This window comes from Orcinus orca, chromosome 17 (assembly GCF_937001465.1).
Source record: "Orcinus orca chromosome 17, mOrcOrc1.1, whole genome shotgun sequence".
In the NCBI taxonomy this organism is placed as follows: domain Eukaryota; kingdom Metazoa; phylum Chordata; class Mammalia; order Artiodactyla; family Delphinidae; genus Orcinus; species Orcinus orca.
The window spans coordinates 51,061,757-51,078,394 of record NC_064575.1 but is presented as its reverse complement, the minus strand read 5'-3'; the positions used below and the strand labels follow the sequence as shown (position 1 = coordinate 51,078,394).

The window sequence follows — 16,638 nt, the reverse complement described above, 5'->3', positions numbered from 1 at the left end:
ATTCTTTTTTCCTGTTTATGTCCTTCCCATCTAGAAACCGTACATCCATAACATGAAGACTACTGTTACTCCACACCCCTGAGCCTTCTGTTCTTACGATCACCTTTCCCATCCTGGCTCCAGTCTCCAGGGAATCTTGAGGGTCACTGAGGGCCATGGTAGTCTACGCAGCTTAAAATGACTTTGAAGGGAGGTAAGCTTCCTCTGCTTTGCTTTTTATTGGCTAAGGCCTGCAGCGTGTGTGTATGAATGGGTGAAGTGGCTACAGGTACAGTATACGATCACACATTACTGCACCTTCTCAGAGGTTTCTTTCCCATCACTACTAGTTCATTTCTGGGAATGCAATGATCATAGAAGCCTTTCGAAGCTCTAAAAGGCTGTACAACATGGATTGCCTCTGGGTGGTTGGAATTATAGGTGGTCTTTTTCGTCTTCCTTTTTTGGTTTATATATCTGCTCTACGTTCTTACTTTTGCAATTAATAAGAAAAAAAATTACTTATTTTTGAAACGAACCAACCAACCAACCAATTGTCTTTTAATGATGTTACAAGGGGTAAACAACCAAACGACTTAAAAACTCGCTTACACAGACATTTCTCAAAAGGAGGATTAGAAAATAAGGGCACGGGCTTTCCTGGTGGCGCAGTGGTTAAGAATCCGCCTGCCAATGCAGGGGACACGGGTTCGAGCCCTGGTCCGGGAAGATCTCACATGCTGCGGAGCAACTAAGCCCGTGTGCCACAACTACTGAGGCCTGTGCTCTGGAGCCCGCGAGCCACAACTACTGAGCTCATGTGCTACAACTACTGAAGCCCACGTGCCTAGAGCCCGTGCTCCACAACAAGAGAAGCCACAGCAGTGAGAAGCCCCTGCACTGCAATGAAGAGTAGTCCCCGTTCGCCACAACTAGAGAAAGCCCACGCGCAGCAAAGAAGACCCAATGCAGCCACAAATAAATAAATAAAATAAACTAAAAAAAAAAAAAGAAAAGAAGGGAATGTCATTCATTCTAAAAATACAAGTGCAATATCATATCATATGAGACAGTTTTGTAAGAACGTTTATTAGAAAAGGAGATATGATGTCTTAATGTCCTGTTAGAATAACCAGAATTAAACAGACTTAAGAAGAACTGCACTATATCTACTTTTCCAAATTTTATACTAATAGTGTGGCAATATGACGAAAAAGCAAGTAAGAAATCAGAATCGAGCTACTGAAAAAAAGAAAATAGCTGAGGGTGTAACATATTCTAAAGCTGGTCTATAGACGAGATGGGAAAACTCTCTAATGACTTTCTTTTAATCATAAGCAGACAGTAGTTTCCTTATTACCCAGAGTTTTAGAAATACATTATTCTTGAGAGTACTTCCTAGGATTTCTTTTACTCATTTAAGACATCATCTTTGTATTTAATTCATCCTCAGCTATCCCTGCAGGGCACATCCCTCTAATTATTCCCATCTAAAGTGACAGGAAAATGGAATTATACTACTTGGAAAACAGACATCCTTTGGTATGTCTTTTCTCAGTGCTCCCTTGGGCATAGTCTGTCATCGTGCTCATTTTGTCACAGACGGTGAGCTGTCATTGGAGGGCAAGGACTAAGACTTCTCTGCCTTTGAATCCCCAGTGCCTAAGACATGACTGCCACGGACTATATACACAGTAAGAATCTGAATAAACAAATGAAAAATAATACCCAACATACAATGTTTATAGTATATCAAGCACTATTTTAGTGCCTTGTACATATTAACTTATTTAGTTCTCATGACCCTATGAAACAGGTACTATTATTATCCCCAATTTACACATGAGAAAACTGAAGTATGAAAGCAAAGCGAGGTAATTCAGAGCCAGGATCCAAGCTGACGTACTCTGGCTCTACAGTTCAACCTCATAATCACCACACCAGGCTCTCTCAAGAGCACCTATGCTGAACAAGAGAACGTCCACTCCAAGAGGAGCATGGGTACACTGTGCTCCCTCCTCTAAACATTTCTGGGTTTCTGTCAGATGTAGCCATACTGTGCGACCCCGTGGGAGACTTAAAAAGGGAAATAACTAGACACAGGCACACAAATGCAGAAGAAATGAATCCGCAACCTTAAAAATTGCTGTGTTTGTAAGGCTGTTTCTCAAATACCTGTGGGGATTTGTGAGAGCGCCAGCTGTACTGGTGACTATGGAGACTGGCCAGCAGAATATTTTCATCAGTATCCACCTGGCCAAACCGCAGTGTCTCCTGTGTGTCATTACAGATCACAAAATGGCTGAAGACCAACTCCTCTACCTCAGGGCATTTATTCTGAAAGAAAAAGAATACGAAAGCCAATGTGCATCAGATTAATTGCAAGATGTTTGGCAGCTGTCTGCCCAGTGGCGATTGTTACAACACAGAAATACTAAAAGATCTGTTGTCATTAGCTCTGGTATACAAAGTATTCTATACTTCCAGGATAAGCACAAAAAATACCTTAAAGAGATCTTAAATGTTCCAAGAATATGTTTTGATTTATATTCCTGCAAAATAAATCATACACACAGAAGAGTAAAAGAACAATGAGATCCTTCAAACTTTTAACATTTTTAAATGAATTAACATGCTACAAAGAATGCTGTACTGGGTAGCGCACGTTTTTGAGCAGAGTACCACAGGCTAGAATTACCATGTTCCTGGCCTTCTCAACTTGACAATCAAGACCAATTACCAAAGCCACAGTTTGTACCCTACAGAAAGTAAGGATCATTTAGGTAATACATCCCCAGTTCCCTTGAGGGGGAGGGTGGATGTGTGTGTGTAAATCTGCTCAGGGAGAGATGTAAATAAAACCATAACTTTCCCGCTATTGTTAAGAGGCTGAACACACAAAACAGATCAACTTCAGAGTCAGTATAAGCCAAGCTGCAGTTTTCAAGACAAAAAACGTTAGTTGAAAAACAGTTGTTGGTGTCTGTTTCAGCTAATAATCAATCAGCAAATGTCTTCCATTAATCTACTAAGGTTCAGCAAATTAGTAATACGTTCCTGTGTTGGTACCTCCTTCTCAACTTAATGGTATCTCCACTGGTTGCTGTTATATCGAAGCACTGGCAATGTGATAGAGCATTTCTGTGCTTACTCTTTTATCACTTTGGTTAGCTTATGGCTTAAAAAATAATAAACATACCTTTGGTAAATGAAAAGAATAGCTAAATAAATGGTTAACTTGAGAATGTAAGAAAAATATCTTAACTAGCCACTGAATCTGCAGACAATGGGAGGTAATATGTAACTGACGCTTCTCCAGTTGGCTTCTATTTCCTGGTTGTGGATCTAAATAATGTCACAATGCCACACTCTGTCATTTGCCATTTTACTGAGGGGAGGAAGAGTAAAAAGGGATATACCACTCATGAGCATAGAAATTTAAGTGACTACATGGCCTGAAGCCAAGGAGTCTATGGATGAACACACCTGGAATCCAGCCTGGACCAAGACCTGATCTAGAACCTCATGAGAACATTATCTTGGGAGGTACAATCCCTTCCTAATCATCCAGAAGGCCCCTAAAGTGGGCAGGCAGAGCTCTACAGCTGCAGTCGGTGAAGAGGCCCTGAAATACCTCATTCTTCTAGATACCCTTGAGGGTCTCCTAAAGCGTTCGCTCTATCATCCATCTATTCTCACCAAACCTCTCTATTCTCATGGAGTGGAACCTTGCCTGACAACCACAGGAATCAGAAAAGGAGTCTCTGGCTAAGTGAGACTGAAGCAGTTATAACCAGTAATTATCTGCCGCCTACCACATTACTTTTTGCTGTGGCTTTTAATCATGAGCTATGATTTCAAAACTGGACGGCCCGTGGGTTTTAGGCGTCCTGCCTGATCTGGCCCCTGCTGCATCTTGAACCACTCTCCGTTTGCCTGCTAGACCCCACCTCCACCAGCCCTTCTCAGCCGCTCCAACGCCGCACTGGCCTCCTTTCAATTCATCCAACACATCAAACTCCTTCCTGCCTCAGTGCCTTTCTTCTGCTTGGACCTCTTTTCCTCCTTGCTTGACTAATTTCTTCCAACTCAGCTTTCAGGTTCCTGTTTTCAGGTCATGCTCTCAGAGTAAAGTAGCCTCCTGAGATCCTCCCAGATCACCTTAGGTCCCTCTATTTTATGCTCACACAACACTATGTATTTTGCCTTAAAAGCACTGATCCCTATTGGGACTGAGTAATTATTTGCATGATTATGGGTCATTGTTGTCTCCATCATTAGACTCTATACTGCATAAGGGCAGGAACCAGGTCTTTGTTAGTTACAACTTTTGCTCCTGTAGTCAGCATAATGCCTGACACATAAGTACTCAATAAACACTTATGAAACAAACATGAGTAAATTTAACTTTTAAAATTACAAGTGTAATATATGTTCCCAGTATAAAAATTAGAAAATACAGAAAGTACTGATTTTTAAAAACAAAGTCTCTAATTTTATACTCAGGGATAACTGCTGTGAACATTTTGGAGAATTTTTTTTTCCAGCAATTTTTCACTTCTGAGTGTCCTGCCTGTTCCTATTCTAGTCTATCCGATCTAATCCTATCTTATATATCTTATATATTTAAAGGTTTGTAAACCTTTAATTAAACTGGAGTCACAGTGTACAATTAGTTTTGATGAGATTTTTCCATTTAGTGTTATATAATCAACATAAACTGCTCTCCTTGTAAACATTTTTCTCTCCGTTAGGTCCAACAGTACAAACACGAAGAAAGGGATATGATTCCAACTCCCACTTAGATAGACATCCTGAGACTGAAATTCAATTTTCATAATGAATTGGGATCAATCTGCTGGTTACACAGAGGTTAAGTTACCAGATGGGGCTTGAGTAGAAAAAAATCATATTACTTTCCTCATCTCTAAAAACTGACCTTTAATAAATGATGAGGGTTTTAGGAAAAAATGTAAATGAAAGAACACAAGGGGCTTGTTTACATTTTTCTAAAGAATACTCAAAGTCCTCAGGGAACTGTTTCTCTACTGCTCCTTCATCTGTGGAGTTCATTATAACTGTAATAAGTTTAAGCGTCTCTTGGAATGTTTAAATTCTAGTATATTATAAAAAAATTTGTACATATTGTGTATGACATCATATAAAAGCGCAACCTCAGAATGCTTTCGTAATTAAGAGATGGCTTATTTACATTTAAGATTTCTGCTGGACTGTTATACAGGCAATTAAAGAGAGATATCATTATGGTGTAAGATAAGACACATGAGCACAACCTTGATTTTTAAATAAAAATCTCCTTTAAATCCTATTTGGTCCAAATGTGGGAATGTGACATGGAAATATAAAGCAAACTGCAAGTGGCATTTTGGGTCCTTAATCTGGTTTCACAAAACATTAATCATTTACAAAAGAGAAAAAAAAAACTACAGCCAGAGAAATCAGACACTGATGAAGGCTTCTGTTAATCTTGAACTGTGACCTAAAGGTGAAAGGCCAAATTGTTTCATGCTTCAACTGTCTGGTCCATCCACACTGGATACAAATGACTTGTCTCGGATACGAACCCGATAAAAAGTATGTGGAAAACTCAAATTGCTTATCCAGCTTGTTAAGTTCACGTTTTTCATTGGCAATAATTATACTGTATATGAGCATTATATACATAATAAAATCCAAGCTTGGGTAACTAAGTTTCCCCTCTAAAGGGGATAAACCACATTCAGAACATCTTAGAAACAATGAACTTAATAACCCCTCTATAAGCCCATTTCAATGTCAAATGTCCTGTAATTTCAAAGTAGTGCATTTTTGTATTTACTTTAGAATACACAGGGTTAGAGATGCCTACCACATTAAAACTTGGTGGCAAGTACACTTGACATGGGAGGAAACAAGAAAATTATAGCAACAATTACAGAAGTATATCCTCTTGTGGCTCATGTTAACATTGCCAAATCCCTGTATAAATCAGAACCAACTATTCACAGAATGTACCTGTCAGCGATATGCTACGTGACATATGGCTCTACTTAATCAAATATACAATTCCATTTTTAAAAAAACTCAGAATATTCCTTCAAGGCACTGTGTTAGCCAGTCAGTCATTCACACTCTGATGTGGTTTAAAACATTTAAATATTTATGCACCGTATTTTATTTATATGTATAGCTGTGTCTAAGAGAATATTTTTACCCTGGGAGGAAACTGATATTTCTGAGGGCCATTTTGCAGTAGTTGCTACACATGAGTCCTCTTACAATGGTCCTGATACCAAGACAAAAATATCCTGGGATTAAATGCTCTATCAATGACTCTTTTATATTTTCTAGGTTTGTTTTTTATTAAATGCATTGTTCAAAATATGACAAAAAACAGAAATTGGAGCCACGGAGGTTTTTTTCACATCGCTATTCAAACCAGCTGCAAAGATTTAGATCACACTAGCTCTTATTTTACGCATGTCCTCTGCAGCAAGAAAACCATGGAATGCCCTTAAAAAAGAATTTTAAAATATGAAACAGATGTGTTATCTTCTTTCCCTTTGCTATTGTAGTGCCATGTTAGGTAATTAATTCCTTAGTCTTGTATAGGTCTTCATGCATATAAAGAAAAGAGTTCATTCCCATAAAAATTCTAGAACTCAAGCCCCTCCCCCCCACCACTGCCCCATCCCCACATGAGGTCAGGGTGGAGTGAAGGACCATTTCTCTTGGGGAGTTAGTCTGCACAAATACCTGTAACATACAAAATGTGGGGAAATGTCTCAGCTTAAATAACACAAGCTTTATTGAAATGCAATATTATACTGAAAATCAGTAAGGGAAGCAGAGGTGATTTGTTATTAAATCACTGAGCATATTATCAATATTATCCAAATATTCTGTGAAATTAGTTTCATGCTAGTGGACGTGGGCAGGTTCCCCATTTTAAATATGTCATTCAAAACAGACGTATATTCTAACTCTTTTTCGATATGGATAATTTCTGACAAAAGGTAAAAGTAAAAAATTATTATCAAGAGTCTTTAGCTGGTTACAAAATCTATTTTCGAGTGCTTTTTTAGTGAATCAAAATGGCAGAATGATAATGGGAGAAAGACTAAAATTAAATTATACTATGTTCACATAATTTCCTCTCACTGCCTTTTCTCTTTGAAAAGATGAACTGCGTATATCAGGAAGGCTCACACAGGTTCTTCATTTCTGCAATGGCTGCTTCGACAATGTGATACATACCAAGTTGAGCTTTGGCAAACTAAAGCCATAATACTTGGAAAAAATTTCTGGGAATGTGTTACTTTCCACACAGATGTGGTACATTAGTCACAAAAATGTGGGCATCATCTCTGATGCATGTGTAGAGAACCCATGTTCTCCAAAGGTTTTAAAAATAACATGCATCACTTTGCCAAAACAGAGGAGGCCCCAAATATTATGGTGCCCATCAAATTCTTCATTCTCTCACATTTTTGTTTGTGCTTAATTTATTATTAGAAGTGATAACATAAAGTGCCTAGTAAAAGATCACACACAGACAAACTGTAAACTGTTCTAGAATATACATACCTGTTGCCAAGCTTGTATTGCAGTGTTTAGAGAATGAACTACATGTTGCCCAAAGTTTACAAATATTGAGTCAACGTTGATAGAGCAATCAATCAGCTTTTCTACTGCATTGCTGGAAACTGCAATCTGTCCAAAGATGCTGAAGGGTTTCACCATGCTTTGCATTGTAACATTTCTGCACTCTAGAAGTTTACAGTCTGCTTGAGCTGAGAACTGCATCTCCTGACAGACAGAACTATTGTTCCATTGTCGAAGATACATGTGTGGTTCTTTGAAGGAAATAATCATGTATTCTAGTTCAGATGGCACATTTTTATCAGAAATAAATGGCTGTAGGTATTGCGGTGGAGCTGTTGAGAAAACAAACAAGAAAAACAGCAGTTGAGATGAGCCAACACTTTATGGAAATAAAGAGATGACATTTAAATTATTCATTTCTTGGTTACGGAATGCAATATTTGCTGGTTAATAAATTCAAATATTCTCTTGAAGATAATATAACATTTGAATTACCATTTGATATTTGCAAACAAAACTGTTTTGTTCAATCAGCAGGTCTCTTTACAAAGGTTACATGCACAGACAAAAATCTGATCACAAAAGACAACAAATAAAATGAAGAGGAGGTAAATATTTAAGAAGCATTTCATAGAAGTGCTCTGTATCCACCACCAAATCTCAAAACCAAAAACATGACCCAAACAGAGTTAGAAAATACAGGTTAAACTCCATTTTTGCTGAAAAGGCAAGATGCTTAACAGCAGCTGTGTTTAGTTTTAATCTGATTTTTTTCATTTTTCCATTACATGTAGGTTGAAAACCTAATACCAGAATCAAAATGTATTAAGTAGAAAAGGTTTGGTACAGACTTTTAGGAATAATTATTCATGAACATGAGCAAACTTATAAAAGGCCACTTTTGGTGTGTGGAAAAACTTATTCTTCTACCTTATAAACTTGTAAAAATGCTAGTCTTTTAAATTATTGGAGAATTTGCCCATTTTTTGTAGAAGGTTTTTGTACTTTCGAGATAAGGTAATATCAAGTACTTTTGGAAACTATATGCCATTCATGTAATGGCTCATAAGATAGGAAAAAAACAGATGTATTTCTTTCAAAAAGATCATAATTGGAGTAACAGTAAAACCTGCAATTTTTGTAACTTCCTTGAAAATTCTCATTAGGAAGTGTGCAAAATCATGGCAATTCAATATAACTGGTACCCTATATAACAGGTCCATAAGATGGTTCAAATGTAAGGCGGACACCTATCATACGAAATCAACTTCAGAATAACTTTGCTGGTGCTTACTGTTAGAGGAGATGAATGCTGCTTCTAAAAGTTTCCTCCACCTTGTGAGTGGTGGTCAGTAGGGAAGGAGTTTTGTGCAGGGATAAAACAATAAGTATTAAATGAATGTTATTCTGATGCTAAAATAGAGTACCTGTGCCTAGTTGATCAAGGTGATGACAAAAATGGAACTCCAGGTGAGCAAACTGGAAGGAAACGCCAAGAGATGGGACAAACCATGGCGTAAAACAGGAGTCAACTCTGGTACAGGCAGCCAGGGCTGTTGGAGTTACAAGTTGGTCACAAGTGCTTTGAGAACCAGATTCACTTGCAGAGCTGTGGGAGATAATTAATAAAATAAGTTCAATAACCTAAATTTCCCAACATCATATAAATGAAATGTCTTTCTAAAGGGGTTTTTAAAGCTAGTTCCCATAATCCTATAGTCAATGTTCTCATCAAATCTTCCATATTTGCTCACATAAACAAGTCGTTTTAAAAAATTAAGTTCTGAGGCTTCCCTGGTTGTGCAGTTGTTAAGAATCTGCCTGCCAATGCAGGCGACACGTGTTCGACCCCTGGTCCAGGAAGATCCCACATGTGACAGAGGAAGTAAGCCTGTGTGACACAACTACTGAGCCTGCACTCTAGAGCCCACGAGCCACAATTACTGAAGCCCATGTGCCTACAGCCTGTGCTCCGCAACAAGAGAAGCCACCGCAATGAGAAGCCCGTGCACCACAACAAAGAGTAGCCCCCACTTGCCACAGCTAGAGAAAGCCCATGCACAGCAATGAAGACCCAATGCAGCCAAAAATAAATAAATTAAATAAATTAATTAAAAAAATTAAGTTCTTGCTGATTATGAGTTATTAGCAGAAAAATTTTGAAGGATTCCTGAAACCCCAGGCCATGTTGACCTCCAACCCAATTCTCTTCCATCCACATTTCACTTAAACTAATAAGAGAACAAGTTGTCCGTAAGTTAAGACCAACACAATTCAGAGTATGACTCTGCTGTTCAAAAAACCCAATATTTTCAGTGTCACCATAAATCTTTCTTTTGTTTTACTTCTCTAGGTCATCCACATCCATATTCCCAGATGAGTTAGCCAATACTCTGTATTGAATACCTACTGCATACTGTATTAGGTGCCATAAAAGTTATGACCATGTCCAGAAGAACCAAGGCTCCATGGACAATTACACCACATGTGTCCTCTCTTTACTTGTCCATCCTCCCAACACCATTTTATACCAGTAAAAGTCAATTAAAATAAACAGTGAAGGCATCTGTAGGAGGGAAGAAATTTGTACATAGCGGCTGCTGGTGTGCATGGGAAACATGCAGCCTAGCTGCCTCCCCTCAATGCTAGTAGAAGCATGAGACCTGGGGATTGGGAGGGGCCAAGGTGCATTCTGCTAAATGTGGATCACTAAATAGATGCTGCCCTATTCCCCCTTACCGTCTTCCACCCTCTTCTTTCCAAATCTGAAATTTGCTCTACAGCTATGGTAGCCTGGCTCCCAAATCCATGAGGAGCCTAGAGAAGAAACAATGGTTTATAGTATCCTAGGGAGAACTATGACAAGAAAAACTAAAGAAATAAATCCTTGGTTTTCAAAGAATTCCCAGTCTAACTGGCGATATAAAATATGTAGATGTTTACAAACATTATAAAACAGAACAACCAACAAGGAATAGGCAAGTTGGAAGTGCTGCCAGAGTGGAAATACAAGAGGAAGTCAGAATGGCACAGGGTGAATCATGTGGGATTTGCAGAGTGTGAATCTTCAGCTGAGTTTTGAAAGAGGTTGTGAAAAGGCTGGTGAAAATGAAAGCTAGGTTTACTGAATATTTAACTTCAAGGTGTTTATAGTGATGTGGTGGTATTTACCGCAATGTTAGAAAAACTCCACTGCATGCAAAGAAAATACAGCTCTGGGGCACTATGTTTCTGATGAAATGTTATGCATGAAAATGCAGCTAGGTGTATTTTTAAAACTTCTATAAATGGGTATACTAATCCAAATAGCTTTCTAGGAATTTATCTGTGGAGTTACAAATAAAGATCTCATTTAAAATAAACGACAAGGTCCTACTGTATAGCACAGGGAGCTATATTCAATATCTTGTAATAACCTATACCGGAAAAGAATATGAAAACATGTGTGTATGTATGTGTATGTGTGTGTGTGTGTATATATATATATATATATATATATATATATATATATATATATATATATATACACACACACATTTTATAACTGACTCACTTTGCTATACACCAGAAACTAACACAACATGGTAAATCAACTATACTTCAATTAAAAAAATTAAAGTTAAAAAAAGATCTCATTGGCAAGGTAAAATTAAAACTTATATTTATTCAGAAAGACCAAACTGTATTAGTTGTACGTGTGTTTTAGAAAGGAGATACTTTTTTTTTTTTTTTTTTGCGGTACACGGGCCTCTCACTGTTGTGGCCTCTCCCATTGCGGAGCACAGGCTCCGGATGCACAGGCTCAGCGGCCATGGCTCACGGGCCCAGCAGCTCCGCGGCATGTGGGATCTTCCCGAACCGGGGCACGAACCCGCGTCCCCTGCATTGGCAGGTGGACTCTCAACCACTGAGCCACCAGGGAAGCCCTGTACGTGTGTTTTACACATATGAAATCTCTCCCTTATAATACTTTAAGAAGTTGTTAAAAATAGGGTATAGCGTTAGTCAAAATATTAAAAATCCAGGTGAGAGTACTTTGAGATCAGTTTTAAAACAGTAAGTACAAAATTTGAGGTGTTTATCTGAAGAATTTCTCTGTCAACTGCAATTTTTGACACTCTTGAGATTTTCCAAGATTTACTTTTCTCTCTCTTGAGAGTAGCAAATTCTGTAACATGTTGAAAAAGGTTGCTAAGATGTCACAAATAAGTGCGTGTCAAAATCTTTATTTATAACAAATTGACTGATTTTTCACTTTTCCTAAATTAAATGTACAAATCAATGGTTAAAAGATATTTTTAGGTCTATACAGTAACTCCTAACGTATATATTCAAGTGGTCAGCACTCTTTCCATCTTGAAATCCTGAGTAAAATGTTACTAGATTTATCTATATTTAAAAAGTTAGAGTTTTATTTAAAAATTGGAGTTATATCAAAATTAAAATGTGTTAAACACAAAATTAATATGGTATATGCACATGAAATGCTTTATATTTTGAATCAGTAAATTTATAGTTTTTGATATTCAACTTAATTCGATCATCACTATACACTATAAAAGTAGCATATGCATGTTTACCTTTTACATAAGGATTAAAAATATCTAACTATGATAGAGCTAAACAGTCATAAAGATGAGAACAATGACCCTGCTAGGGACACTTATAGCAACTACATTTATATCATTTCCTTAATTAAGTACAATGGACTTCGATCTGATCCAGATATCAAAAGGAAAAACATAATTCATGCGATGTGTAATAATCAGAAATGGAAAAGTAAAGATGGCTCCAAGGAGCAAAACCTTTCAAATAGTAATACATAGAACTCAAGATTCAGTAGTTAGTTCAAATATCAATAAGTTCCTAATGGAAATTCAAATTTTTAGAATAGAGGAAATATTCTAAAGAGTAGAAAGTATGGCAGGAGTTTTACATATCCATACCTTCATTTTAGCCAAAGGGACTTATTAACTGTCCTGGGTGACCCACAGAAGGGTATCAATTCCTTTAAACAAGGAGTGTTTTAGTAAGTTTAGTTCTTGATTGATCCATAGGCACTGCAGGGACCCAGGCATAATCCTTAAAGATTCACCCCTGGATGTCACCCCTATAGCTCTGCAGGTATCCAACAATGATCTGACTTGATTGATAAAGCCTTGGGCTTTTCTCTGTATCCCTCTGTGGTAATAAGAGTTTTATAATATAGCATAGAGATTAAGCAGAGAATGATTGAGGTAAGAAAACCGAGATGAAAATGCTTGCACTGCTTCCACTTACACTGTCATCATGGGCAAATTATTTCATCTAGCTAAATCTGTTTTCTCATCTGTAAAGTAAGTATAGTAATTGGACTTACTTTTTGAGTATTAAAGGAGGTACTACATAGAAACTGCTTAGCATAATGTCTATCACTCCATAAGAGAAAAAAAAATCTCATCCCTCTTTTCCTGGTTGGCAAACAGGGTACCGTACTGGTTACTTAGTTTAATGTTAGTTGCTGGTGATTACCTTTAGCTCCCAAGAGGGATCTGACAATATCACACTGTCATTCATCCCAGTGTGGCACTGTTTCTCAACATTGGTTCACCTAAACTCTCCGCTGCCTACTGCAAAAACACTGTCCTGTCCATCCTGGGAGAGCACCGCATGGAGGAGAGAAGACAAGGGACGATGCACCATGTTCTCTCTACACCTTAGATCTGTCTTTTTTGGGGAATGTTTTAACTCTAACTGCAAATAAGAAATACACCTCTGTTGTAACCTAGTACAGCTATAAAATGGCGGGGGGGAGGTTACTGAAAATATTTTTTAAATTGTGGTAAAATACACATAACTTAAAATTCACTGTTTTAACCAGTTAAAAGTGTACAGTTCAGTGGCATTAAGTACATTCACATTGTTGTGCAACTAACATCATCGTCCATCTTCAGAATTTTTTCATCTTCCCAGACTGAAAGTCCATACCCATTAAACATTTTCCTCTCCCTCATCTCCTGGCAATCACCATTCTACTTTTGTCTTTATAAATTTGACTAGTCTTGGTATCTCATATAAGTGGAATTATACAGTATTTGTCCTTTTCACATTGATAGTTTCTATTTTATTTAAAAAATTCCATCAACAGATGAATGGATAAAGAAGATGTAGTATATATACACAATGGGATATTACTCAGCCATAAAAATGAGTGAAATAATGCCATTTGCAGCAACATGGATGTAGCTAGAGATTATCATATTAAGTGAAGTAAGTCAGCCAGACAAGGACAAATCATATATCACTTATATGTGGAATCTAAAAAAAAAATGATATAAATGAACTCATTTACAAAACAGAAATAGACTCACAGAAATAGAAAACAAACTTACGGTTACCAAGAGGGATAGTGGGGGATGGGTTGGGGAAGGGATAAATTAAGAGTTTGGGATTAGTAGATACCAACTACTACATATAAAATAGATAAGCGGGGCTTCCCTGGTGGCGCAGTGGTTAAGAATCCACCTGCCAATTTAGGGGACATGGGTTCGAGCCCTAGTCCGGGAAGATCCCACATGCCGGAGCAACTAAGCCTGTGCGCCGCAACTACTGAGCCTGTGCTCTAGAGCCTGCGAGCCACAACTACTGAGCCCGCGTGCTGCAACTACTGAAGTCTGTGTGCCTAGAGACCATGCTCTGCAACAAGAGAAGCCACCGCGATGAGAAGCCCATTCACCGCAACGAAGAATAGCCCCCACTTGCCACAACTAGAGAAAGCCCATGTGTAGCAACCCAACACAGCCAAAAATAAATAAATAATTAAAAAAATTAAAATAGATAAGCAACAAGGACCTACTGTATAGCACAGGGAACTACTGTCAATACCTTGTAACAAGGTGGCAAAGCAGTTCCAAACGTCAAGATTGTTGTCTGAATGGTTTATGAAAGTCAAAAGGTTAAAAAAAAAAGGTACCCAGCAAATTTAGGTACATCTAAAAGTACATATCCAAGTAGCCAAATGGAGGCAAACAATATCTAGAGGCCACAGTGACCGTCTAGTAGGAGAAAGTTCAACCAGTGAGGAGAAAGGAAATGATCCAGGGACTTTACCATCACAACGCTCTTCCTCTGATTCCTGCACTGGCTATACACACAAGAATGAAGGTTTGGTAAATAAAAAGCATCTCTTCCTCACATACACAAAAAGCTGTGGCCACTGTCTCAAAGATCACTAAATATGAGTGGACAGCGGCTTACAGGATCTTTAGGGAGAAGGAGAAAATCTTATTTTTTTTAATTTTGCGCTCTAAAAAACTCAACAGAGTTTCTATTTTCATCACATGAAGAAAGAGCCACACACTGCTTTTTCCAGGATGCCTTCCTTCTATGAACCAACGTTTTGTGAGTGGGGATAAAAAGTCCTTGTAAGCAATCTATTCTCACGTTTTAACATTGTGAGAAAGTGACCATGCAATATGGACAAAACCACCAAAGACTCGGCACAGGTAAACAGCTTAGCATTATCATCAAACAATTTGTCATAAAGTTAACTGGACGTATATATCAAGATCTTCACAGTTATTACTGTGTAACACAATAATTGCCTGTAACTTGTGACTTTAGATAGTCACGTACTTCTGGAGTTAGCCATTTGGGGTGAGGGTAAGAGGTGGAAACAAAGTAGAAAGTTGTTCTGGTCCATCAGAAGACATCTGGTTGATACCAAACTCAGGGAACCTAGTAGAGTGGCCCAAAGCCTGAGAGTTGGGCCCACCAGCCATTTCTCATCTTTCTGTCTAGGTCCCATCACTAGGTAAGAAACTGTAAATTCCAAATACAGCGTGTGCTTGCTGGCTATCTTGTTTGCTCTCTAAATCCACTTTCTACCCCTCCCCATCCTCTTCTCTGCCCCTGACTGTATCAACAAGCTGCTTTGTCCTTGGCTTGTCTTTTGGTTCGGCCAGTGGAAGGTGCCCAAGGGAGATCAGAAGGTGTGAAGAGAGTGGCGGAAGGACTCATATTCTCCTGGCTCCTTCTTAGCCACGTCTCTGCACATTGTTGGTCCCTCCACCAAAAACAGCTACAACCACCCATTCTGGGTTAGTTTTGGTAATGGCTCTATTACCTGGCTCTTTCAGGACTAAGAGTGGGATGGTTCCCCATGGTTTCTAGCCTCAGGGTACTGTCCTATCCCTTCACCTTGCCAACACTTTTGTAAATAGTCTTTACAGTAAACTCTCCTCAGTTAACCAGTCTGAGTGTGCTGTCTGTTTCTTGTCAGGACCTACTGGGAAAAGGGGTTTATTTAGGCTTCAGCAGTGGGCAGTGGGGGTGGGCAAATACATACATGCTGAGATTAAAAATAAATAGCTGAAATGGATACCCTGATCAGGGCTTAAAGGCTGTATCTCTTGCTTCACTCCAGTGCACCACAAATAGAAAGAAAACTCTACTAAAGTTCAATACTATTGTGGAAACTAAGCTTAAGTTACTCTCCTTCCAATGCTATCTTGAAAAAAACAACAGTTACCCATCATTCATTTTCATATGATCAAGCAAACCATTAATTAAAGATAGTGGAAAATAATTATTACAGATACACGGGGATTGAATTAAAGATAATATGCCTGTATGTGATAAACAGACCAAGGTTTAAGAGAGTGAATCTTGTCTCCAGTCCTTTGTACCGAAGGCTACCTGCCACCCCTCAGACTGGTTAGCTCCTACCCATTCCTTAAGGCCTCAGTGTAGAAATCAGTTTCTCAGGGCCAAACAGCTAGTTGGTGATGGAGCCAGGACTTAAACCCAGGTCTGCTAACTTGAAAATCCCTAATAAACAGTGCTTCTATTTACATACACACAGCGATGCCATTACCGCTAAATATCCTACACTGTTGCACTTTTGACAACTGTGGACAAGATGCTTTATTTTTTAGATTAAACTTCATGGGACTTATTTTTACGAACTTTCTTCCAGTAATGTACAACAGTCTGATGCATATCCTTCTCAAACCATAAATATTATTTAAGATACGATAATCTCTAATCATAAAAGTGTCAGGTTTTTATCCAGTT

At 38.2% G+C, this 16,638-nt stretch overlaps 1 protein-coding gene across 8 annotated transcripts in view; it reads right to left on the bottom strand.

Moving 5' to 3' along the window:
* Positions 1-16,638, bottom strand: part of VPS13B (vacuolar protein sorting 13 homolog B) — an 802,268-nt gene that overhangs the window by 87,006 nt on the left and 698,624 nt on the right. For all 8 annotated transcript variants that reach the window (XM_049700204.1, XM_033438214.2, XM_049700207.1 and 5 more), the window contains 3 exons: positions 9,012-9,193; positions 7,567-7,916; positions 2,155-2,316 (listed from right to left, as the gene is read on the bottom strand). In XM_049700204.1, the coding sequence (XP_049556161.1) occupies positions 2,155-2,316; positions 7,567-7,916; positions 9,012-9,193 (694 nt within the window). The remainder of the gene's footprint in view (positions 1-2,154; positions 2,317-7,566; positions 7,917-9,011; positions 9,194-16,638) is intronic.